At 44.3% G+C, this 26,420-nt stretch overlaps 1 protein-coding gene across 1 annotated transcript in view; it reads left to right on the top strand.

Moving 5' to 3' along the window:
- Positions 1–25,946, top strand: part of LOC104276925 (beta-adrenergic receptor kinase 2) — a gene marked incomplete at its 5' end in the record, with an annotated part of 43,081 nt that extends 17,135 nt beyond the window's left edge. The window contains 18 exons of the mRNA XM_009873399.1: positions 2,468–2,569; positions 3,381–3,455; positions 5,024–5,085; positions 5,875–5,926; positions 6,568–6,659; positions 9,419–9,518; positions 15,446–15,524; positions 15,856–15,986; positions 16,789–16,883; positions 18,050–18,157; positions 19,176–19,242; positions 19,453–19,553; positions 20,639–20,705; positions 21,152–21,247; positions 23,302–23,464; positions 24,063–24,199; positions 25,120–25,233; positions 25,785–25,946. Coding sequence (XP_009871701.1) covers positions 2,468–2,569; positions 3,381–3,455; positions 5,024–5,085; positions 5,875–5,926; positions 6,568–6,659; positions 9,419–9,518; positions 15,446–15,524; positions 15,856–15,986; positions 16,789–16,883; positions 18,050–18,157; positions 19,176–19,242; positions 19,453–19,553; positions 20,639–20,705; positions 21,152–21,247; positions 23,302–23,464; positions 24,063–24,199; positions 25,120–25,233; positions 25,785–25,946 — 1,803 coding nt within the window. The remainder of the gene's footprint in view (positions 1–2,467; positions 2,570–3,380; positions 3,456–5,023; positions 5,086–5,874; positions 5,927–6,567; positions 6,660–9,418; positions 9,519–15,445; positions 15,525–15,855; positions 15,987–16,788; positions 16,884–18,049; positions 18,158–19,175; positions 19,243–19,452; positions 19,554–20,638; positions 20,706–21,151; positions 21,248–23,301; positions 23,465–24,062; positions 24,200–25,119; positions 25,234–25,784) is intronic.
- Positions 25,947–26,420: the final 474 nt, after the last annotated feature.

Genomic DNA, 26,420 nt, shown 5'->3' with positions numbered 1-26,420 from the left:
GGCTAACAGCACAGAATAGGTTTTCGGATTGGAGATCGGTCCTTCCCGATATGCAGTTCCCCCACTCAGATGAGGTACTTGCTGTCAATAAAGAAAAATAATTTTCTATTGTTACCATCTTTTTATATAGTAAAGGCATTGCTGTCGTATGTAATCGAAAAGGCATGGTGTAACAGATTGTTTAGCAAGATATTTTTAGCAACCTCTTTATCTCTCCAACAATTTGGAATTGTATTTTTAGGTTATTAGCAAAGTGTTGCCTAAAAAGAATTTAAATGCTTTGTCATGTACTTTTCAAAAAGTCCCATTAAAGATATTTAAAGATAGGCTCATTGCATTTTCTTCTGTGACATACCGGATTCAGCAGCTTTTCTTTTTTTTATGTATTTGATTTACTTACTGCATTTATTACATGTAGAATAATTTGAGTACATTGCTACATTAAAAATTGCTTGATGTAGAAGAGCTCCATACTCCAGGGATTTCATATTACTGCAGCTTAAGTCACGATCAAGCATTTAGCTGGATGAGTGATTAATGCAGATTGGTTTCAAAAAAAAAAAAAAAAGAAAATTTAAAAAAACCCCTTCTAGATACTAATGCATTCTGATTTCAATTTTTGAAAAGAGACTTTTTCTTAAGGTGGGCTGAAGTTTGCCAGGGGAAGCGATGGAATACACGACGAGCCCCTTTCCTCTGGGTCAGGAGCGATCCCGTGGGAGCTGCTGCTGGCGGAGCCGGGTGACATTTATAACCAGTGACACTCCCAGCTCTGCCTGTCGCTGCATTTTTTCGGCGCGGTGCAGGAGCATTCTATTTAACAAACATAAACCGACCTTGTGCGTATGTCGGGCGAGGATGCCGCGTGGGATTGCAGCGGGGGTGTCGTGCCCCATCACTTCTGGGATGAGCGGCGCATTGGGCAGCTCGACCAGGAGGGCGTGGGTTTTGTCACCTGCTGTCCTCTCCAAACCTTCACAGAACACAGGAATTTTGGTTAAACTTTTTTTTTGTAGAAGCAGTTGGGAGAGATGCTGACTTAGTGCCGGTGTGACTGGGGAGGCTACTGCAAGAGTCCCCTCTGCTCTGAGTTTTATTAAATGGCTTAATAAAATACTGAAAGGCAGGAGATCGCATTCAAGTAAGACGATATGATGTGCATCAGGCTTTCTTCTGTAATTATTTTATGGCGTTGAGTTAATTAAAAAGTGTTTCTTTGGCAAAGTTCTTTTGAATCATTTTAGTTATAAATTGCTACCAAGGGGGAAGTAGTCGCAGATGGCAAATCGTCGTGGACGTGTTGCGTTAATAAAATAAAGAGACCACAAGTAGGAAAATACCCCGTTCAGTTGCTGTGTGTTCCACCTTCAGCAGTAGCTTGGTCTGGGCTGTCACGTGGGACCTGTTGAAGAGCTGTTGGGTACAGCTCATCCTGTGAAAGGAACAGCCTCTGAATGAAGGGGAGAAAAAAAAAAGTATGTTGTGACACAGAGGCAAAATGCATTTTTTTTAAAAATCTGTGCTTGTAAGTCTTGACCGACGTGCTTTCTCCTGGCCCTGGGGCCGCTCTGGCTGTTAAAGCAGAGCTGGCAGGAACAGCTCCTGGTCGCCGGGTGCCTGGCCAGGATGTTCTCCTCCTCCTCCTCCTCCTCCTGGGCAGGAGATGATCTGGTTCCTCGCTTGTGCAGGGTTCATTCTGTGGGCTCAGAGTACAGACAGCTCTGACCTGGCCTGTTCCTTCTCATCCAAGCACTGCATGAAATCCAGCCGGGGCTCGTTCTGCTTTGGTTTCATTAAACCGCTGTCAGGATCCAGAGAAATCTGCACACTCACATTGATTTGGACCCTGGGCCCTTGCAGGCTGGCGTTGGGAAGGTCCAGAGAGCCTGAGCAGAGTCTTTGCCCTAAAGATCTTGTGCGGGTTTTTACATTTTGGCAGTGCTAGGTACGCTCCGAAGGGCCCTGGGACTCTGTGAAGTTTTTTGTCTGGAACTGGTTGTCAGGTTTCGTTCTGTAAATTAACTGTATGGATTGCAGTTGCGTTACCTGGAACACCCTGACCTCCTGTGTCTGGGAAAACATGATCTGTTTTGCAAAGCTGTCTCTCTAGGCACCTGCGGGATTCAAACAGAGCTGAACTGTGGCCAGTCTGCCTGGGCAGGCGGTGTCGGGCTGCCCCAGCACAGGTCTGTGCTCGGGCAGTGGTGTCGGGGAAAACTGGCTGCTTCTTTTCAAAGTTTAGAAAACGAGGCTTTCCAGCAATTTTGAGCAAATGGATTTCCTTGCATAAAAATCCTAAGGTAGGAGGTCAGCTGTAACTATGGTATTGCAGGTGGTTTTTCTTTAATTCTTAATTAAGAAAGTAAAAAGTAAAATAAAACTTTGGCCAGAGGCTTGTATTTACCAAACGAGTGAAAAGTCGTTAGGTGGGGGCTCCTCTAATGGATCCTTCTGTCTTGTGTTGCAGATAAAGGAATACGAGAAGCTGGATTCTGAGGATGAGCGTCTGACCCGGAGTCGGCAGATTTATGACACGTACATCATGAAGGAGCTCCTGTCCTGTTCACACGTGTGTATCGTCCAAACTTCGCCCTGCTCTGCCTTACTTGAGTAGCTTGACAGCAGCGATAATTCAAAATAACTGCTGTTTCATTAGGGGAACGGGGATTGTTACTGCAAATACTTGTGCTGTGGATTTCCATTTGAAGTCTCTGGGACTGGATTTGGCTGAATTCAGCGTGATTTTGGTTTGGTTGTTGTTTTTTTTTTTTAAACTAATGAGGTGTAAATATTAGTGGTGTGTGCCAGTTTTTATTAAACTTGGGGGTGTGCAAAGGAAATAGTTACCTGGTTTATGTTTCTTTAAATTTCTGTTTTAAAATATGATAGAAGTTAGAGGCGTGGGGCAGCGTGGTGACAGATGCAGCTTTGTTGAAGCCTGTGAAATCTCGACTTTCCTCCGGCTGGAGTTACGGCCACTTGATCTGTATTTAATATTATTTCAAAGAGGAGTTTGTGATGTGCGTTAGCCTAGTGGCGTGGTTCTTTGGAGGAAGGGTTTAAGCCATTTTTTGTTAAGTGTGCTGCTGTCTGTGGAGCTGTCCCTCTGGGGGGGATTTTTCATTCATTTATTAAAGGAGCAGCATCCAGCCCGTTTGTCTTCACCTTTCTCCTCCTTATCTTCCCCTCTCCTGCCTTCCTGTGTTAGAATAATTGTTGGACTGTAACTATTTCTGCATGTTTCACAACAATATACTTTGGGGGAGCTATATTGCGTTCATTGTGGGGTACAAGTGGTTTTGACATAGTTAAAAGACCTTAAATGAAACTTCTTCCATTTCCAGCTGTTTGAAATTTTTCTTTTTCTTGTTTTTCAAAAGCCTTTCTCAAAACAAGCTGTAGATCATGTACAAAAGCATTTAGCCAAGAAACAAGTGCCCGCCAGCCTTTTTCAGGTGAGGTTAAGACAGTCTGAACGTTCATGTTTTCTTGACTTACTTGACAGTAAGTGACTTTGTACATGTTATTTTAGGAGACAGAATAAATGATACTGGTACGTACTTTTTGCTGTAAGGGTGATACAAGAATGCTTTCTGAAGTAAAATAAAAATTACAAATTACTATTCTCATCTAAAATATTTTGAAGCACACTTACGAAAGCAAACTATATCTTGGTATATGAGCAGAATAGTTTTTAAAGTGATGGTGTTTTAAGCCGTTAAATGATTTGGAGTAAATCAGTTTATGTCATCAAGATACACATCCTGTCAGGATAAACCAAACTGCATCGTGGAGAAATTGCCTTAATGTTTCAGTAATGCAAAATCTTTCCTTTTACTTTAAGGCACATTAATTTCTAGTTGATGATGGTGTGGAGTTAAGCATTTGTACCATCCCGTGTGTTTTTCTGTTTCCCCACAAGACAAACTCCAATCAGAAGTTACCTATCCAAACAGGAGTTTCTGCAGCATTACAACTGTGGTATTTGTTATTTGGGTGTTTGTTTTTTTTTTTTTTCAAACTTCCTAAATTCTAACAATTCTAACAGTTTCTAAATTTGAAAAATTTCTAAGTTATTAAAAGCAAGTGTGGGATTTGCATATCCTCTGCTGGATGTAAAAATAGATGGTATCCTGGGTCATTTGGGAAATCATAGAGCTTTTGTGTTGTTACTTGCTTGAGAAAATAAAGAAATGAGAAATTAAATATTTCCTGTATTGTTCCAACTCTAATATATGTTGGTGCAGGGCAAGAAATTGAGCTCCGCGCTGACTTCCCTAGCGAGGTGCATTCAGCCCGGGTGGTTTTGCACATAACGAACCTCATCAATCAGGGGTTGTTTGGAAGCTGAAATATCTTTGATGTAGATCTTTCCTATTTTTATATATTGCCAAATTACAGAGATTGCCCTTTTCTTTACTGCTCAGTGAACCGTCTTTAATGCTGCAATTAGGTGAGCTGGCAAAGGGGTAACTGCACTGCTTGAGTCACATCTCGCCGCCAGCGGGGAGGGGACGCGAGGTCGCTGCTGCCATCACACACCCAGAGCGAGTGTTTGTCTAAAAAAAGCCATTTGTGAATTGAAGGTGCTGGTTTCTTAACTTAAGGACAGGGAGGAGAGAAGCACTGAAAAGATGAAGCGTGGCAGCAGCTCCAGGAGGTACAAGACTCCCCAGGAGAGACCGTTTATTCTGTTTAAATACAGTTGAAAAAAGAACTTTACTGGGGTTGTTTCGCCAGACTTGTCCATAGGCAGGCCCTTTGCACAGGTTTTGTACAGCTTCCCCGAGAGAAACATTTACGTTTTTCTAGCTCCTAGAAATATTTTAAGTTAGGCTGCAGGATGCTGCTGAGATTCAGAAAGGTAAATGAAGCTTCGGTGCTTCATGGAGGCTTCTTGAAGGAAGATGCGGTAAATGCTGCAGTTCTATAGGGCCAAGGCGAGTTGTATTTAATGAGTAGTACTGCATTATCAATTTCTTATATACTTAAATTCTAATTGTGTTTCTTAACCCTTTTTCAGCCATATATAGAAGAAATTTGTGATAGTCTCCGAGGAAAAATATTTCAGAAATTTATGGAAAGGTATGAACACAGCATATCTGAACTTTCTGCCTAATGGAGGAGGGAGCCAGGTCCCTTAAGTATTGCTGTAAAATCAGGCTAAAAATGTTTAATAAACTTCATTTAATTAGTTAGGCAGAAAAGGTCTAGTAAAGGATACAATTCATAGACAGAGTTCAGCTGAGCAGCCCTCCTAACCCAGCGACAGCCAGACATGCGGTGTGGAGCGGTACAAACTGCAACAGTTGCAGAAATGCCTCCACAGAACTATCGTTTCTTACTCTGAAAATAAATACTTAATTATTGATATAGAAGCGAGAAGCTATTTTTTGGCAACAGCTTGTGGTATTATTGATGCTTTTGCCTCTTTTAAGATTAAATGGGTTTAAAATGGTCCTCAGAGTATACAGAGGTTCATTAACATAATTCAAACTGCCTCTGTTTTCTTATAATTATCTTTCTCTTTATGTAATTTAAATGTTTGTTAGTTCCAAACTTAGTTGTTTTTAAAAATTAAAAACATCTCTGAAAGGGAGATGGGAGGGCATACCGAGCACTTACAATTACAGGGGTAAGGTTATCTGGTAGCTTTCTCTTACAAGGATGTGAAATATTAAGTGTGCGCTGCCTAGAAATTGTTTTTCTTGGGGGGTTAAGATTACAATTGCTGGAAAGGAAGGCTGTCATTTACTAAATGTCACAAGACGCCCTAGTGCTAACTTTATTTTAAATATCAGAGTGTTGACGTTTTCTGTAGTACTTTGTACAGTCGTCTCGGACAACTTTTAAACTTTTGGTTTTTTTCTACAGTGACAAGTTTACTAGATTTTGTCAATGGAAAAACGTAGAACTAAATATTCATGTAAGTACTTGCAAGTATATTTATCTTGTCAGGCTGATACAGAAAAGAAGACGTTCGGGTTTTACTACTGCTTCTGCAAAGGCCTCGCTAAGGAGCACGGCGAATGTTACTGATCTGCTCTTCTGTTCCTAGATGTCTGGCCCTAATGATTCCTTTCGGGATGTCCCTTCTGCCTGAGTTAAAAGCTTTTTGATTTTTATAATAGCTGAAAAAACTCCCAAACTGCTGCGATTGCTGCTCTGTACCAGCCCTAGACACCATCTGTCCCCATTTTCCCGCTGCGGTCCCGAGGCTGTCCCCAGCACCCTGCGCCTCAGCCGCTGCCTTTGTCCCTCTGCACCGCTGGGGTACGGGTTTGGCTGTAAAAATCACCCTCCTGGGCGCAGGCTGTGTTATGAACGAGAGGGTCAGCCTTTGGCAACAACAGCCTCATTTGTCTGGTTTGTACTTCAGACGAGTGCTCACAAGTGCGTCGGAGTATAAACGATAAGGGGCTCATTTTTCCAAAACAATAAACGCTGTATGAATTACGATAGTTAAGTATCTTAACACGTTAGTGGATTACTTTGATGTTGTTGCAGTAAGTTTAAAAAAACGCTGAAAACTGAAGTCTGATTTTGCTTTCTTTTTTGCTTTTACAGCTGACCATGAATGATTTTAGTGTACATAGAATTATAGGAAGAGGAGGATTTGGTGAAGTGTATGGTTGCAGAAAAGCAGACACTGGAAAAATGTGAGTATATACACACTTTATTTTAGAGGTAATTGTAAACTCTGAACTAGTAAGGAAATCCTTCCAGTCATTTCGTATTAAAATCACTGGAAAGCGGCATCGCGTTACTGCGTAGTTCTCTGTAATTAAGTTACATCCCGAGAGGTTCTGATTTCTGGATTGTCTTTAAGCTTAGTCTGATATCTGATCCTGCTGTGCAGTGGGGCGCCAGCCTAGCAGAGCTCTTAAGCACATCCTTCGTTCAAACGCTCTTGTTGGAATTAATGGGGAGCTGCACATGTGTTTAAAATCAAGCGTGTGCTTAAACCATTTCCGGGATGGGAGCCCGATGGCGCAGAACGATGGTCCCGTGGAACCTGTGGTGATCCCGCGAGCTGTCACCTCTCGTCTGCTGAAGTCTGCTCCTCTTGCAGTGGTGACGCAGAACCACGACCCCAGCGCTCGCATGGTCTCTGGGGTCGTGCTCGGGCAGACTCAGATCTGGTGTTACGGATTTATGCAATTGTATACGTTTCTGCCCCGATGAGCACGTTTCACTGGCGAAAGCTTGCATTTGGAAGAATGTGCTTCCAGCGTTGAACTTCAGTTTAACAGAGCTTGCGGTGGGAACACCCAAGATCAACCCAGTGTGGGGTTTGTTCTTTTTTCTGGTCTTTACTGTTCACACACTTCTGATTATCAGATTTCAATTTTGAGGCGTAGTTGCCCTGTTACGTTCCGTTTTGAACGTCTGGGCATTGATTTAACAAGTTGTTCTCAGTATCTGTCCATTTATTTATAGAATCAGCCTAGGCCGTTCTATGATTCTATGATTCTATTTGTTTACACTCCACCTCATCCCTTTCATCTTGCTTTTCTCCTAACAGTTTTAGTCCAAGGACCATCCTTAAACATTTCTCTTCCCAGTAAGCATGGCATGTTTGAAGTGCTAGGTCTCTGCAGTTGCAGCTGGCTTCACTGGCAAGTGTGTGTGCTTGGCACCCTTGATGATAACAAATTTCTGAGTTCCGTTAACAACTGGAAGACACCTTAGTGTTGTTATCATGATCAGTATTTTTGCAGTGACTTCAAGTATTAGTACTAACACTGTTACTAACAATACTGTCTTTATTCTGGCTTTGGGGCTTTTTTGTCCATGTACAACTCATAAATTTGTCCATGTACAAAAATAAACGTTTTATTTAGCTTGAGCCACACTAAGTAGGCGTCCACCCTGAAGAGGTAGTTCTCAGATTCCCACTCATTTTCATGTGTGAGTTTTGCTCTGGCAGGAGGTGGATAAGCCTTGGGACTAGCAAGGGAAGCAAAGGACAATTTTCATCAGATAGAGATAAAGGGATGCGAAATGTGGGAAAACCAAACTGCTTCGAATTTGGAGGAGAGACATCAGATTAGGTTCAGGTTCTGGGTAGAGGTTTGGTTTAGTTCGTTCTTAATCCAAACCTGTTTACCCATCCCTAATCCAGATCCCGTCCACTCTAGATGGCTGCCTCTGCTGCACTTACTGCCTGCAAGGAGCTTGGGAAGCCACCCCTCCAAGGTAAATGCCATCGGTGTTTCACTAACCCACAAAGACACACCTGAGGCTTCTCTCACATCACCTCCTGCAAGGACATCTGAGTAGGGGCCGGAGGGACAATGCAGAAAGCAGTCCAGAGCGTGAGGTGTTTGCCGAGCACACGGCTCGCTGTCAGGATGAGATCCTGGCTTTCCATCAGCCTTAGACGGCCCCAGTCACTCACTTTGCTCGGTGATGTCACGGCATAAATAAAGGGCAGCGTGTGAAGCGTTATTTATAGCCGTCATTTGCAGGCTCCCCAGCAAGAGCACGTGCTGTGAATACATTCCTTGTTTTGGAAACTCAAAATTCCAGTGTGTTCACGCTCACTCTTCCCCCGCTCACGACACATGCATGGAAGGAATGACGTGGCTTTTTCGGGAGCGCACGGTGAAGGGGAGCTGAGGCCCCCTTCCCGGGCGGTGCCGTCACAGGGTAGGCGCTTGCTTGGCATCGATGTGGTGCTGTAACGTGGTGTTTTCCTGAATGGATTTTGAAACCGGTGGCCTAAAAACCCATGGTTGCCCATGGCTAGAAATCTTCTCCGGAGGAACAGACGCATCCTTCTCAGCTGTTCTCTAATAGTAGGCTCGCCCAATGTCTCGAAAAAATACCCAGACTATATTATATCCTCCTCTTGCTTGATGGTTGTTAGGGTAACGTTCTTTTTTTGAGTAAAACTTTATTAATTTGTGTAATACAGATGGTAGGAGATTAAAAAAGCTTTCTTGTTTTATATCTGACCTTTGAGTAGAAAGAAAACTTAAAAGAAGAAAAATACATGGAACATCGCATGTGTTCAAGATATTACTCTCCTGGTAGAGCTGAAACTGTTAGAATTAAATGGAACCATAACAGAGTCTCTTGCTATTTAATTCATACCGCAAATCCTTGCTTGTAGGTATTAAAAAATGAATGTCTGATATGTAATACCTGTATCACTGTGGTTGTTTGGACGTGGGATTACTTGTCAAAGCACATTTCTCCGTTAGGAGGCTTCTGCTGAAAATGTTTGAATTCATTGGGATTTTGGAGGTTTTCTTGTTTAGTCCTGTAATAACGTTTTTAGTACTGGTTTAAGCCTTTGAAGAGCTTGCTTACAGGATGCTGTAAATACGCATGGCATAACTGCTAGTGAATGATACTGACTATAGGAGGAACAATTTTTCTGGTGCTTTTTCTGAACGGTTAATATTTTCAGGTATGCAATGAAATGTTTAGATAAGAAGAGAATCAAGATGAAGCAAGGAGAAACATTAGCCTTAAATGAAAGAATTATGCTGTCTCTTGTCAGTACAGGAGTAAGTATCATTTGTTTTGTTATTCTCTTGTTTTGTTTTGCATATAATGTAAAAGCTGTTGCATATTCTATCAGTTCGGTTGTGTGACATGCAAAAGTTAAACTCCCTGGAGCCTTCCGCCTGGTTCTAGCAGTGTGTCTGAAATAAGAATGGAAAAGCAACCTTGCAGTGCTTACAGAAATGAGCATCTCGGCTAAAGAGGTTTGAGGAGGTTCCCATTTCTTAGGGAATCTGTTCTCTCCCTGCCCCTTCTATTTTTTGAAGCATTTTTATTTGAAACTCTCCAAAACCATTATTCTTTCTTGTAAGAGAATTTCCTTTTCTGCTGCAGTGACGTGGTGCATTCATAGACTATGAAGTGCTATTTCAGAGAAGAACTTTGGTTATCTGTTCGTCCTCCCTTTCCTGTGACTCTGATACTCACTTACCCAGCCTTTCCATTTTGGCTTTTATGTACTTCAGCTGAGTACCTGTCAGAGTGGACCAAGTTTGTCTTGGTACATCTGGCATACAAGCGTGTTTAAAGTTAGAAGCATCACCAACGTGCATAAAAACCGACCTGGTTTCACCAGCCCGTGCCTGGTTACCTGCAGAAGAGAAGTTTGGCCACAGCGTGTTGTGCTTCCCTATGGGCTTTGAAGTGCCAGACCCTTCTGAGTACCCTGGCCTCGTTAACAAAACTCGAGATCGGCCCCTATCACCATGGTTACAGGTGATGCTGGCAAAAAGGTTAATTTTCCTCATGACTAAGAAGTACATGCTCTATTGGCAGCTCGATGTAAACTCGTCCTGTTTTCCCGGCGCAGCTGAGGCACGGGAAGGAATTGTGTGTGATCTGTTGTAGGTTTGCACAATAGGCCTGCAAACGGCGTCATTCTGCGGTGCCGGAGGAGTGCGGCTCTGGCTTGCAAGGTGGCAGAGAGCAAAAACTGTGCTCTATTTTCAGTGATCCTTGTCTTTGCAGAGATTAGGCAAATCCTGGTTTTGGTTCTGCATTGGCCAGGTGATTTCTTTACAGGATCTCACCTGTGATGCATTTAGCACCGCTGTGTCCTTTAAGTACATCCTTGCCGTCTTCTATAGTGCAGGGAAACCCGTCTGATCGGGCTTCGGGAAGGGCTGTGTCCCCGCTGCTGGTAGTCTGGGGCTTCGCTCTGCTCTGCTTATAGGTGGAAATGCTGCGCATGCTGGGGTGGCCCTTGTCTGCTGCAAATTTGGCTTTGAAAATGGAGCTGTGTTTTTCAGGGCTTACGTGTAAATGCAGAATTATAATTGCTAAACAGTGCCCTTTGATCGTCAAGCGAAGACATTGCAAATCAGGCAAGACCGGGGACTTTGCAGCCTCGCGACCGGCGTGGGAGATGCTCTCTTGTGTGCATTGACAGAAGGAGAAAGCTTGTTTGCAATTCTGCCCCTAGAAAATTATCTTTCGAACTTTTCCTGCTACCCTTCAGATCATTTTCCTCTGCTGTTGGAAAGATCCTGGTAAGGCAAGTTGTAAACTAGAAACCGGGGAAGCTATGCATCAAGGTGCCATCACACGGTTGGACTTTCTCCTCACTGCAAAGCTCAGAAGGAAGGACGAGGTATTTCTTCTTCAATGGGATCCCCTCCCCTGCCTCAGCCTCGCTCCGGAGAAGGGCAGACGTGCACTGACATGAACAGTTGGGGAATTCCCTTTTAACACAGAACTGTGTTCACGTTTGGCTGGACCATGAAGATAGACAAAGGGCTGGAAAGGATTTCGTTGTTCTTAGTGCTGTGAGGTTAACGACTGGGATTTATCAGTTAGACTTTTGAATCAAGTTAACTGTTTTCACCAAAGATAAATTGTGGCTTGTCCTGAGAGCCAGTGGAGGAGAGACTAGACAAGAACTCTAGGCAACTTAGAAACAATGGTCGTTTAATTTTTAATTCTGGTGCTCCAGTCCTGAATGTGAGTTTCCATGTCTTAGTCATTCAAGAAGAAAATTGTTCCCAAGGCTGCTAGTGGTGGAACTAGTTTTCTTTCTGTGACAGTGCATACCTACTCATTCAGCAGCAGAAAAGCAAGACGGACCATTTGGGTTTTTCATTAAGGATTATCAGCTCATTAGAGTGTCACTTCCTCTAGGTTCTCAAAATTTGAAAGAGAGTTTGAAAAGAGAGATTTTGTACAACGTGCTCCCCTCTCACGTTGGGTACACCCGCCGGTGGAGGAGATGCTGGAGTGTTTTGATTATGCAGAATTAAATATGTTTCAAAATGGTAGAGTAAGGTAATTCATTTCATTCTTGAATATCAGCTATTGGGTTTGAATGGCACGTGCCTTCCCCAGTGACAGGATTTATGTGCTGCCCGGAACAAAATGGAACTGGGAAGTTCATCATAGTACAATTAGTCATTTAACTGGGAAACCAGATGTCGCTGCAAAATACATAATAACAGCTGTGCAGATTACACATACGTTTGTGTAATCATTTCTGTTAATCCACCTCAAATTTTGGCGTTCGCAGCCACTTCTTGAGCAGGCAGCTCCCAAATTTGCGTGCGTTGGGGCTGCGTGGTGAGAGCGGCTTTTCACAGTGGCGTTTCGAGGCCGGGCAGCTTGGACGCGGGGCAGGCGCCTCTGCTGAGCACGGGGAGCGGCTGGCGGTGCCCTCGTGACACGAGATGCGGACTCTGGGTTCCTCGGGTTTGCCGTCAGGTTCTTTGTTGGCCGCTGGCTGTTGGTGCAACGTGGATGAACTGATGCTGAGGTTTGTGTTTCCTCTTCTGCACAGCACCAGGCTCTGTCTTCCCCTCCCGCAGAGATGCTCAGTCCGGAGGCTGGAAGCGCGTTCTGAAATTCTTAGAGGATAGCATATTTTATTTTCTCTTACGGAAAACTGTTTTGTTTTTTTTCTTTTAATAGTCAATATTGCCTAATGTTCAAAAACTGGACATGGAGATCACCAAGGCCTTTGCTGCTGATGGGCTTTATAAACTCAATGTGCCCAAAGGAGCCCTCTGTGGGTTTTTACTAACGCTTCTCTGGGTGGGCAGTCATTCCAGGGGTCTGCTGCTGACCCGGGGCCGGGCAGGGCTTGGCCCCCCCTCTCCTGTGTACTCTGGCTCTCTCATTCCATAAAAGCTAGGCAGTTAAGCTGTTTCACTCGGCTCTTTTTCAGGTTATTTGTCTAAATACTAGACTCAAGATTTCCTCCAGGCATGATAAATACAAGGTACAGCAAAAGTGAACAGGCTGAACGATAGAACGTCTGAGATGAATAATCAATTTTTTTTTCCTGACAAGAACAGGTGCTTTGTTTTTGTGCGTACCAAGATTTGTAGGAGTCTCGATTTCACTCAAAACCTGTGATCTGTTCCCAAATCTTGATTGTCACTTGAAGGAACGTCTGTGGGAACGGCAGATAACAGCTTGATGCTTCCAGCAGATCTTTCCGAGTGAGCCCTGTCAGGACAGACAGACTCTTAGTAAAAATGCTGCACAGCTGCTCTACGTGGTGAACACATTTTTTTATCTGTTTGCTGTCATTTCTACAGTCGAGCTCTAAAGCCAGGAGCTTGGGTTACAGGGAAGTGTCAGAATCAGAGGTTTCCTTCTAAAGGAATTGTTAGTGTGCTACTGTCTTTAAAATATCACACTCCTACAGTTTTTATATAGTTATTCTATTTATTTTTTCATTCCACATGGTTTATTGCCAGAAATTTCTCTTCTGCAATTTGCTGGACTTAATCCAGGATTGTTTGGATAAAAGGAACTGTTTCCAAACCATTCTCAATTCACACGTCGTTGTCGCACTGTCTTCAGAGCAGGAGCGTGACTGCGACAAAGTATTCCTCTCTTGGGAAATTTGCTTCATTGCTTTATGTTTCATTTAAAAAATTACTTAGAAGTTGTGGGTTTTTTTATTTTTGTGCTGGTAAGTATTCTTTCGCGGTGTTTTTTGGTATCAGAAAAATATTGTACTATTACAGTTTCTTCTCTCTGTTAAACAGTGAGAGGGTAGTGATTGAAAAGGCTTGCACAAAAATTAATTATACAGCACACACTTGGAGATTCCTTTTCTTTTTAAAAAGTTAGATCAATAAAAATATAGGCACATTATGTTCTGGCACAGAAACACCATTTCTCTTTGCTGTGTACGGTGTTTAGATTCTAACACTAAACCCTGCCGGGTGATTCGACTGCTGTAAGGTTTGAGGAAGCCAGCCTGGGGATGCTTACCAGTTATTCAGAAAATCAAATTGTGGCAGTCGCTGAGGCTTACGGTGGAGCCGATGGAGTCTTTCATCCTCGCATGGTTTAGTGGAAGGCTGAGCCGACCTGGCGAGGACAGCGTCGCCCGTCCCTCCCTTCCTGCCCTGCTCAGCCCAAGGCCGCCGCGCTTGGCCGCGTCTAAATCCGGAAGGAAACTGGTTCCTGCTGGAGATTGCCAGAGCTTTCACTCTCATCGCTGCAGTAGTTAGCACGTTGGTTAAGTCAGGCTTCCTGGGGTGCCCTGGCTTGGCAGCCCTCGGGCTCCTCGTAGCTCGTCTCCCTCTCGGCCTCTGCACCCTGGGCTCCCTTGGTGGCGCGGCGCAGCCCGGCGCTTTCGGTAGCGTGGCTCCTCGGGTTTTTGTGGTAGACTGCCCAGACAGCCCTGGTTTCATATGGCTTTGGAGAAGGGGTCAGCGAGGTATAACCGCCCCCTATTAATTAGCCACTTGCCTTCAGCGTAGGCCTAATGAGGAGAGGAAGCTCTGCCAGCTTTCCACGGTGGCGGCTTTCGGTGCAGCTGCGTTACAGAGGTACCAGCACACTGATGGTCGACAGTGAAGAGGTGTTGTTCCAGCTGCTTGTCTTACACATCTGTGTGAGTTGAGGTGGAAGCGCTGCAGGAGCTGGGGGTCTGCTCTGTGTACCCCAGCCCTGCCCCGCAGCGGCACTCTTCAGTCTGCACCCACCGTGCTGCTTTGTTCGCTGGGTGAGGATGAGGAGCTGCTGAGGTTGTTCAGCCCGGAGAAGGTGAGGCTGAGGCGAGACCTTCTCGCTCTCTGCAGCTCCCTGACAGGAGGTTGCGGTGAGGTGGGGTTGGTCTCTTCTCCCAGGCAGCTATCGATAGGGCGAGAGGAAGTGGCTCAAGTCACACCAGGGGAGGTTTTGATTGGACATTGGGAAAAGTTTCTTTACTGAGCAAGTGGTGAAGGCCTGGGACAGGTGCCCGGGGCAGCGCTGCAGTCCCCAGCCCTGGACGTGGCAGACGTGGCACTTGGGGACGTGGTTTGGTGGCCACGGTGGGGTTGGATTGACGATAGGACTTGGATGATCTCTGAGCTCTTTCCCAACCGTAATGGTTCTGTACCAGAATTCACTCATTGCTTGAGGCAGGATATAGGAACAAATGGGCCACAGTCTAATTGAGTCTAATCAATCCTGTGTTCCTCAGTAAAAATAAAACTGTCTTCCCTTTGGAGTTTTGCACATGACGTGACTCAGGTTCTGTGTCAACGTTCCGACAGCCAAACGTTTGCCGTGCCATCGTGGGAAATAGTGCATATCCTTTACACTTCACGGGAACAGCTTTATTTTTGTCTGAGCTGGCCTGAAGCTTGTTAGCTTTAATGTGTCCTTCATCTAAATCTAGTGCAAGCTCAGGTAAATATTTTTAGAACATTTCTACCTGCTGCAGTTGCAAGTCTGCAGAAGGCAGTGATGCTACCTGTGTTTTTTAAGCCCTTGGCTCCTCGTAGCTTTTTAAATTTTTGTACTGAAACGAGATAGCAAAATCTAAGATCTCTAAACTGTGAAACATCAGTGTATGTAGAATAGTACACAGATTGCTTTAGAAAATTATTGTGAATATTGGCAAATATCATAGGAGAAGTGTCATGTGTGTTTTTAGCTTCTCAGTGGCGTGCTTTGCTGATGGCTTGAGATGAACTCCTTGCTCCTTTCCTTCTAGGACTGTCCTTTTATAGTGTGTATGACCTATGCCTTCCACACCCCCGACAAACTCTGTTTCATTCTGGACCTGATGAATGGTAAGCAAGACTCGTGCAGATGATGAGAATATCGCAGAAATGTTGGCCGGAGGGCTGGCTGAGGAGAATGAGGGGAAAAATAACCTGAGGTGTGAAGCGTTGGCCTGCGAGCGGGAGGGCTAGGTCGATCTAAAGCAGGCAACGTACAGAACAGACTGGAAAATCTGTTACCTTATCACATTAACATACTTAAGTAAAAATACCAAAGGGCCTACTAGCGTGGGAGCTTGAGGAGGTGACGGGATGCTGTTCCCCCACGAGGTCAGGCTGTCTGCCTGCGAGGCAAGCTTTTACTGTTCGTTTAATTACATCTCCATTTGTCTCATTTTAGGAGGAGATTTGCACTACCACCTCTCCCAGCATGGAGTGTTTTCTGAAAAAGAAATGAGGTTTTATGCTACTGAAATCATCCTGGGTTTAGAACACATGCACAATCGCTTCGTTGTGTACAGAGACCTAAAGGTAATCGTTAACGTAGTGACTGTGGTCACACGGGTGGTTGTTGGATAGCAGCAAATAACGCAGATGTGCGGATAAATTGAGTCAGTTCTCTTACCTGAAACCTTTTCCTGGGAAGAACACAGACTGTTTGTTTATTTTTTGGCTGATTTTTCTAGTATTTTTTCAAATCGCCACTGTTATCCACTTTAACTAGCCTGGGAGGTGCTTCCTTGGGGTCGGAATAAATCCTGTGTGGTGTTACTCATCTCACTTAACATCTTAATGATGGTATTAATTTAGGGAGTGTGCTGTATTTCTGAAAGAGGAGTGTGTGTGACAGGAGACTAGTAGGACAGTTGCTTGGGGGTGTTTGAGAAGTTGAGGACTGCTCCGAGAGAGTCGTCCCTGAGCCAAGTGACAACAAAAGTGGGGAAAATTCTGCATAGAAAACTCAGAGTGTAGATTGCAAATAAAAGATCTGGGAGCCACACACAGACCCTCTGTGAAAGAACCAAAAGCGTTGTGGACTTCAGGCCAAAGCAGATTTATTCTTTCCTGTGCTTTCTGTTTCAAACCTTGCCTGTTGGGTTTTTTTTTTTCCTTCTGTAATTCTTCAGTATTTCATAGTCCGTGTTAGCGCTTCATTAGAGCATGGATTTTATCTAGAAAGTGTCTGTTATATTGATTTAAAAATGAAAAAAGATGATTACCAATTACTGGAGAATATTGATGTTTGAGAATGAGTTACTGTGTTCTGAGAATTCGTAGTTCTGTCAGCTGAAAAATACCAAGCAGTAACCTGTCTGTGTCTGTGGATTTCTAGCCCGCAAATATCTTGTTGGATGAACATGGGCACGTGAGGATATCGGACCTTGGGCTGGCTTGCGATTTCTCCAAAAAGAAGCCACATGCTAGTGTGTAAGTATTATGTATGGGAGCTTTACTCCGCATGCAATTAATGCTAAATAAGTCATTTACGTGTCTTTGTAATTTAACTTTGCCTAAAGGAAGAAAACCCCACTTGTGTGGTGCTTTGTAACACAGCTAAGCTGGATACTCTGATAAGGTTCTTCAGTCTCCTCTTTTTGTTTTCCTGCACAGTTGTAGCAGCTGATGTGTAGGCATGGCTGGAAGATGACACATTATTTCGAGATGATTCACTGTTCAGAGAAGATAAGAACCTGACTGAGTTAAAGCGCCAGATTGTTTTAATTGTCCTAAATGGATAATTAAATATTCCAAAACTGACTGAAAACCAGGATTTATTGTCTTTCTCTGCATCTTTGTAGAACTGGAGGCAACTTGTGTTCCTTTCTGCCTCTTGGCATCAGCTCATAACTGGGATCTGAGTTTCCTGGGTCATGTGTGGATTCCACATCTTATCTGGCACATTTTATTCTTAGGTCCTTGTTTGCCCTGATTTAGTCTCAGAAGTTATGCAAAAGGGAACACCTCATCCTGTCATATCTTTAAAGATTTGCAATTCAGTAGCTTCTCATACATCCCGATTACGTCAAAGGTGAAAGCAGTGCGTGGTGGCTGCTCGCTGGAGGTGACCAGCGACGGCTCCGGGGGAAGGTGTCCTGGTGTTGGGGGCGAGACATGAGAAGGGCGTTGGGCGAGCACGAGCCAGCTCTGCTCACCCCTTCCCGGGCTCCTGCCTGAGAGCAGCTCTCGCTCTTGCAGCACCCAGGGCTGGAGCAATCTGGCCTGGAATCCTGGCCCTGTCCTGGGCTCTGTCTGTCCCATAAACCGAGTGGACAGAGCACCCAGCCTTTCTGCCTCTTGTGTTCCACTCTTAGAGAGAAGGCTGCTCGCTGACGCTGTGCTGAGCTAAATCTCCACGTAGCTCCTTTGGTTTGCCCGACCCTTTCTGCTGTTTGTGTTTTGAGGCGTTTCCTCAGTTGATGTTCACAAACAGAACGTGCAGATGTACATATGGCCAAAGAAAAAGCAAAACAAAATCATGTTTGAAAGTAGTTCCTTTTAAATTAAGGTATCTTACTAGAAAAAACCACCAATTTTTCATTATTACTTATTTTTATTTGGTTGTAATTGAGACTTTGTCCCTTTGTGCTTCTCAGAGGTACCCACGGATACATGGCTCCCGAGGTGCTCCAGAAGGGAACGGCATACGACAGCAGTGCCGACTGGTTCTCCTTAGGCTGCATGCTGTTCAAACTTCTAAGAGGGTGAGTGAAGTCTCACGTCCCCTGGGATCTGTGAGTTTTCTTAGCCTGGGCCCCATGGTCATATGTCTCTTGAAATATTAATACGTAATGTATTACATATTATCTAAAATGGTATCTGACTGCCATCTCTGCAACTTGGACCATGTCTGCACGTGAGCAAGCACTTTTTTTTGCTTCCAAAATAAACAAAATGCCAGCCCTGCTTCCTTTAGTAGGTGCAGGTGTGGGGCAGTGAGGGAGGCAGATGCTCTATCCACTCTTTTGAGTATTACTGTATTAGTAAGTAAACAACATTTTAATTTTGAAAAGTATCATCCCCTCAAGGATTTGAAGAAAACTAAGAAACAGGGAATATATCCTAAATCTAACTGAAAAATCTCTTACTAAAATGTTTCTGCTTTCTTTCCTGCTCTTTTTTAAGTACTGCGTGGTACATCAGTAATATTGTGAGGTTTTCTCTAGTTGAAAGGAAAAATTCAAACACAAAACAGAGTTATAAAGCTGATAATTTACCAGATACCATCAAATATTTTCTCAGTCGCTGATGCTGTGGTATCTGTGATTGGCTTCTGTTTCATCTACTTCCTTGAAGGTCTTGCTTCATTCCTCCCATATAGAGGAGCAGAGAGTTCTGTAGGTCATATGCGGTTTCCCTGTGTAGATCAACGTTTTTAAATATCTGGGTTCTGGTGGCTGTTGGGGTTTTCTTGCCAGATGTTCTGGTTTTTGGGAGACGCGAGTCTAATTGGTAAGGCTTTTGAAACACTCTTGAAGGACGGATCGTTGCATTTAGGAATAAATTAATATGGAGGATGAACTCAGATGGACTAACTGGTAGCTAGTAGCCACAGTAAATGCTAAATGCTTTACTGCTTGGGTTGTTGTTCTGCAGATCAGGATTGGTGAGGTGGAAGAAACGAATGACGGGATGCTGCGCTCTTTCCTGGGGTTGCCACAGCTGAAATAACCTGATATGTTATGACTTTACATTTATTAGTGCCTTGTCTTATTTCTACAGTCACAGTCCTTTCAGACAGCACAAAACCAAAGATAAGCACGAGATCGACCGGATGACGCTCACCGTGGTAAGGCTCCTGGGGACAGTTGCAGTGACATTCCTTTTGTTTGATAAACTCCCATTTCCTCTAAAACTGGAGCTTCGTGGCCAGCCTTTTGAGAAAGCTCTGTGTACACGTGGAAGGGTTGTTTACAAAAAGCTGTCAGAGAAAAGCTGCTCACCTGTGTGGGGAAAGCAGATCGTGCTGTAATTGAACGTCTCTTCTTGTTTCTCATAGAATGTGGAGCTACCAGATTCATTTTCTCCTGAGCTGAAGTCCCTTTTGGAAGGGCTGCTGCAGCGGGATGTTAGCAAGAGGCTTGGATGCCAAGGAAGAAGGTAGGTGTTGTCTTCTCCTTGGAGCGCTGCCTTTAAAAATTTCCACTTCTCTGTAAATGAATGGATTCGTTTCAAGTAAAAATCTGCTTCCTGTTGTGATGATCTTAATTTTGGAAAGAGAACATTAAAAAGTGCTATTACATGGAATTACATTTCAGCCTTCTTTTGTTTTGGAAAAATTTTTGGACAATTTCTGTCATTAAAGGCTTCCCCCGAGCTCTCTGCAGTCGTGCTGCCATTGGGAGGTGTTCATACTTCCATCCCTGGGTTGTTTTTGTGGTTTTGCCTGATCTGTTTTGGCATGAAGCCGCATTACTTGACTCAGACATACTGATAGCTAAAATTTATTGCTTATATTGTATCTCTAATGATACAAGCATGTTACACACAAGAAATTCCCCAAACCACCAAGCTGGGAATACTTGCTTCGTTTTGTGTTGCCTCTATTTCCAGATGTACCTGTTTGATCTCAGGATTCTAAGGAAAAGGGCACTTTTTTGTTGTTTGTTTTGCTTATTGACTACAAAGCACCACTTGCTCCTGCCAGGCTTACCTTGCCTCGGGCTGTTACCTGAAATTGTTGTTATCACCTGGTTCAAAAGTGGGTGTGTGCCTCCTGTGAGCCTTGGAGAGAGAACTCTTGAGAGGAGTAAATAAGTGTTGAGAAACCCTTGGCAGTGTGTGATAACAGTTAATTGGTAGTCACACCCGAGACTGGGGCTGGCTCTGATTGCAGCAAGGCTTGTTCGCATGGAGCTCTCTGTGATAATGACCTGAGAGTGCTTCTCAGCCCTGGGCCTGTTAAGAGCAGTTGCTAATTTTGCCGTAAAATATGTCTAATATGAAATGGTGTGGAGTGAGCTTGTTGCCTAAAAGCAGTATGTGGGATCTGACAATAGCCCAGTATTGTTTGTTGTTGGAAGTCTGCTTGCCAGACCCACAGCACTGGGTCTAGTGTTGGCTTGGGAAGATTTTTATTTTTGCTTCCCTGGTGGCAGAAGCATGACGTTTGAAGGCTTTGCATTTCTAAAATACATATGAAAAGCCCCTTCGCTTTGTTGACTTCAGTTACTTCTGTTTTGCAGCGCACAAGAAGTAAAGGAACATCCTTTCTTCAAAGGCATCGACTGGCAGCAAGTGTATTTACAAAAGGTAAAGGATTAAGCTGGTAACCTTAGCTTGTGTGGGAAAGCAATGAAAGAGGCTGAAACAGGGAATGGACAGAAACTTTCAGGGTTCCAGTCCCCAGCACACGGACTCACTTTGTGAATATGTGGAGGATTGTTGGTGAAAACTGGTGTATATTCATTACACGTCTTCCTGGTGGGTAGCGCTGAATTCGCACTTTGTCAGGGTCAAATAACTGTGTGGTTTCTTCCAATCGGCTGTCTCTAAACTGTCGGGTTTTTCCCCCAAGTTTTTGGCTGTTTATTAAAGAAGCGGGGAACAACTTTGCACTGAAGCTTAATATCAGGGGACGTACTTTTGCACAGCCACGTGTCATTTGTGTGAAAAACAACACCACCGCGCCTCTCTACAAAATGGATTTAAATAATGCCCCTTAATTTATCTTTACTTTTGCTGCTTTTCATTTCTAGTATCCTCCACCGTTGATTCCTCCCCGGGGAGAAGTAAATGCAGCAGATGCTTTTGATATTGGCTCCTTCGATGAAGAGGACACAAAAGGCATTAAGGTATACAGCCTGAAGTGAGACGTAGAGACTGGAGCCGTGGCTGCCGAGCTTAACTTCTCACGTGTGCGAGCCACTCCTCTGCTCCAGGGGCTACTGAGTGTGCGGGGAATTGCTTTCAAGTTTGGAAACATGATGCTGTTATGAAAGAGGTGGCTTAGGCTGGTTGGCCGATTTGTTGTCGCTTGCCCAGGTCCTTTTTAGGTTGACTGCAGTCTACCTTCCTGTCAGAAGTTTTGCGCGTTAAGTATTTCAAATGGTCAGGCAGCTTTTGTGAAATCCTCAGATTTTCAAGAATGCTTCATGGTTTGTAGTTTTAAAAATGGTAATTTGTTTCTAGTAGCTGGATAAAACGAACTAAACATTCTTTTTTTGTAGTGTTACCTTTTTTGTTACCTTTTTTGTAGTGTCAGGGAGTGCTGTGGAAAACTCTTTAAAAGTGACAAAGTGTGTATTAATGGTAGCGACTTTCTAAGTTAGAAAAGCGATCAAAGAAAATTCCAGGTTCTGATGTTACCCAGTGTAAAGAAGGAGAAGTTAAAGCTGCTGGCCCCTTTCTGACTCGCCTGGAGGTGACGTGATGTACCCCGTGTTCCTCCCCTCTTCTGAAGCATCCCTGGCACTTGGAGGCAGTGGTTGAATCGGTGCTTTTCCTGGGGTCTGTCCCACTCCTTATTTTTATCGTGCACTTTGTCGCGAGATCAGACTTACTTTGTGTTATTACAGGAGTGAGTCAGGAGAGAAACTAATTGCTCTAAACTTTATAAGCAAAAATCCATGTGAAGTACTCACTGTGCCTGAAAGGGAACTTGTCTGTCAGTGTCACCTGCTGCAATTACAGAAGTTGGCGCAGACAGGATTTTACTCATTCTGAGAGAGAAGCAGGGAACCCAAGATGTTCTTTATCTCAGAAAAACCCACGTCTTCAGCATCAGTGTTAGTCTAACAGGATTCCAGGTCCCTGCAGCTCTGGATTGCCGTGCTTCAGAGGAACATTTTGCAGGAAGAAGGCAGGTGGTCTTGTATTTACCGAGGGGATCAGATGTTCTCAGAATCATAGAGCGGGATCACTTCCGCGTCACTTTTTTTCAGGCTGCCTATAAGATAAATTTATTCTTAGTCATGAGTCAGTGGGGGGTATCATGTACGGCTTCTTTGCGCTTTCACTGGGATGTCACAGTCTTTTAGAAGGGACTGAATAATTCGTGCCTCTGACTCAGCTGCAGACCTTCTCTTAAGGTGTCGGGAGCCGTCTCTGCCCAGGAGGACACCGGGTTTAAGTGCCTCGCTCACCTCTGCTGCCCCGGCAGGTTTTATTTATACCACAGAGCGTCCTGTGACAGCGAGAAGGACACTTCTTGGAGGTTACACGCTGGACACCCAGCAGTGGTTGCCCGTGGCTTTCCCCTCTCTCTTGGGTGCCATAAGGAATCCCCATACACCACTTGCACAGAGTTGCTGTGTCATGCAACCCACGATCCTGCTTGAAGATCCAGTAATTTTAGTTTCCTTCAGTGCAATTCAAGTAATGTAGTTAAAGATTCAAGGGGAAAAAAGAATCTATATAACAGGAAAATTGAGGTCTACAGCACGCACTGCTGAGTTTTGAAGGTTAGTTATTAAGGATGTAAGGTTAAGCCCTGGAAGCATGGAAGGCGGCGTTGTGTAAAAGGTATCTTCTCACTTACATTTTGGTCCTGAGAAGGTTTTTAACACAATTAGGTGTTTCCTTAACGCTGATTATGCAACAGAGGTAGCAATACTATGCTCACATTTAAGTAATTATTAAATGTAAAGTCTACAGAGCATGGATCGATGGTGAGTAAGGCTTTTAGAGCTTTCAGATGAATTGAACAGGCCTGTTCTCTGTATATAAATGAATATATTTGCTTAAATTAGCACCTGCGTTTTCTCTTGTTTACACCTGTTTGTTCTATAAGGTTAGAGTCCAGTACATCTTTTAAAACAGTACTGTTACATGGGTAACTGTGAGCTATGGAGGATAAGAATAGTAAAAGTTATTAACATGTGTTTTTATCTTGTTTTTCTCTTGCAAGTTGCTGGATAGTGACCAGGAGTTGTATAAGAACTTCCCTCTGGTAATATCAGAGCGTTGGCAGCAAGAAGTAGCAGAAACGGTTTATGATGCAGTAAATGCAGACACGGATAAAATTGAGGCCAGAAAAAGGGCCAAAAATAAGCAGCTTGGCCATGAGGAAGGTAATCCATCAGACACGCTTCTCTCCACTTTTCGCTGCTGGGTAGTACTTCATGGGCTTGGAGTTTCACACAACAGCCTCTCATTGCTGTCCCTCACTCGTAATTGTTAGAATTCATTTAATCCGTGTTGTGTTTAGGGTGTTACTTAGTGTTTTGAAATGCTGGGTGACGACATAACGCTTTGGAAAATCCGTTGTTACTCTCTCGTGAAGATTATCGCGTTCAGCCTTTCGTTGTTTCTGTTTTGGTGTGTGCTCGGGGAAGAGCACGTGGGGTTTGATTTCACGACAAAGATGCTAGGAAAGAAGACAGAAGGAGGCCCTTTACAGCCAGCGTTGCTTGTTTGCACAGGGGTTTTGCCCCACAAGCTGAACCTTGGGTAGCAAGAGACAATTTTTTAAATCAGATACCTTTTTTAAGAACCAAATTCTCCACCGCAGCCCTATCAGCTCATGTAGAGAAGGCAGGACAGGCTTGGTGTGTGCCTGCGCATGTCGGTGGGGGCACCTCGAGTCCCGCTGTGCCCGGGACCGTGTCCTGCCTCGCCAATGCTTTAGGCAGCGCCTGGTTTTCACACCGATGTCTCTGCTCGTTGCAGACTACGCGCTGGGGAAGGACTGCATCATGCACGGGTACATGCTGAAGCTGGGGAACCCGTTCTTGACTCAGTGGCAGCGCCGTTACTTTTACCTCTTCCCAAACCGACTGGAGTGGCGAGGAGAAGGGGAGTCGCGGGTAAGCGACGTCGCTCCGGGGAGGCGCGAGAGGCGGGGGATGCGAACAGGAGAGTTTTGCCCGAGCAAATGTCCCGTGGATTGCAGGAGCTTATCTTGAGTATCGCTGGAGTTAAGGGGTAGCTACACCGCACCGAGGGAATGTTGACTTGAGAAACCTGCTTATTTTGCTTTGTTCTGTTTTTAAAGGAGTTTGGTAGTTCATGGTGTTGTTTTTCATTTAGGACCTCTGGACTATTTATACTAAAAAACATAAACTGGTAAGGTCATAAAGGCTATAGCATTTTGCTGCAAAGAAAATGCTATAGTGACTTTAGTGTAGCCCAGCTGTGATCATGTGCTAGGCAGATCCTTTGTGTATTTAGTTAAGTCAGATTTTGGAGTTTCAAAACGTGATTGTCCTCTTACAGTGTATAGGGAAAGCTTTTCTGCAAACTGTTGTGTATGTTTGCCTCTTTGTAAGTACGTAGTGCTTGAATATTCCCTTTCAGCTCTTTGAAATAGTCAGCAAGGTTGTCTTTTTTTTTTTTTAAATTTAACAGCAGTAATACTTGGAAAATATATAAAATTGTGTGCAACTCTCTTGAGGGAAAATAGCGAATATTTTGTTCGTAGACACGCCTATTTGTAGAAGCCTATTTCATGCTGTCATTACTGGCCTTCTTAGCTTATATTTCATAGTCTCTGCTGAAGCAACCAAGCCCCTTGCTAAATCTCTCCCTTACCTTATAATCTATCTTTAGTTCATGCCCCAGTCTTGAGAAATAAAGAAACGGTTGTGTAATGACTGTTAATGTTCATAACTTGATTTATGTGGCTAGTCCAGAAAAATTAGATTGTGGCTTTTGATGGGTAACAGGGTTTTTGGAATCATCTCTCTGCTTTTTTTTGGTTGTTGTTTCTCTTTTGCAAATGCTACAGCAAAACCTCCTGACAATGGAACAAATAGTATCTGTTGAAGAAACGCAAATTAAAGATAAGAAATGCATCTTGCTGAGAATTAAAGGAGGAAAACAGTTTGTCCTACAATGTGAGGTGAGAGACACTGTTTTTTCACTAACCATTAATCAGATCGTTTTGCATATGATAAGATGACTGACAAGCTTTTCAGGTCCTCCCATTATGTGTTAACTAAGTTAATTAAGTGAACCGAAGCGAAACTGGGATGTTTTTATCACGCTTGAATTTTGGAAGCAGGAAAGCTGCAGCTATGCTAGTTTCTGTCATGGATTCCAGTGGTATTCGGGCCAAAACGAGTTCAGTTTAATAAATGACTAAAAGCTTGCAAACTTCTCAGCCTGCCCAGGCTCTGAAGGCCTTCGTGGCCCGTGCCTCATCCCGGTGTGGCAGCTAACGTGTTGGCGAAGTCCGCGAGTCCCCTGAACGCTTCGGCTGTCCGAGGCTGCCGCTGCCTCCCCTGGCTTTGGCGGGCGGGATGGAGAAGCAAAAGGCTGCACGTTTCCCGAATGCCAAGTTACTCCTTCCTTTGAGAAGTTAAAATAAGTTGCTTAAAGTGCTGTCGTAAGAGAGAAGATGCTGTTGGCGGTTTACTATGAAGTGCCAAACTCCTTCTGTATCTCTTTCAGAGTGACCCAGAGTTTGTTCAATGGAAAAAAGAGCTGACAGAAGCTTTTACTGAGGCCCAGAGGTTGCTGCGCCGGGCTCCAAAGTTTCTCAATAAATCTCGCTCGACAGTTGTAGAGCTTTCAAAACCGCCGCTCAGCCACAGGAATAGCAATGGGCTGTAGGAGGGACGGACAACCCGGCTCGCTTAGGGAAAAGCGACTTTGTGAACATGCCGAGTTTCAGAATCCTTACGAATGACTTTGTGCGATCCCGGATGCGGGATGCGCTTAAAAGAGGAAGAATTAGGTGTTTACACGTGGGGTGATGTCAGGACTCTGTCTCCGGGGATTGTGAAGACTGGAACAGTGGCGAGTGCGTTGATGCTCCTGACGGCGGCGGGAACGAGCCGAGCGCGATGGCTGCGTGTTGCTCGCATGCGGCCCCGCTCCCTGGGGTCTGAATCACGCTCCGTTACCCTGGAACTACTGACAGAAGGAAGACGCCGTTTCCTCTGCCCTACCCCGGGTCGGTGGGTGCCGAGCCTGGAGACTGGAGCGGTTGCTGCTGGCTTGGATCCCACTCACGCGTGCGATCCCGACAAAGCCCTGGGCTGTGGAAGGAGCTGCAGACTTGCCCTTTACTCTGTCGTGTTGCCA

Source organism: Apaloderma vittatum, unplaced genomic scaffold (genome assembly GCF_000703405.1).
Source record: "Apaloderma vittatum isolate BGI_N311 unplaced genomic scaffold, ASM70340v1 scaffold12367, whole genome shotgun sequence".
NCBI classification, from domain to species: Eukaryota; Metazoa; Chordata; class Aves; order Trogoniformes; family Trogonidae; genus Apaloderma; species Apaloderma vittatum.
The sequence above is the reverse complement of the archived record's forward strand: the minus strand, read 5'-3'. Positions and strand labels throughout refer to the sequence as shown.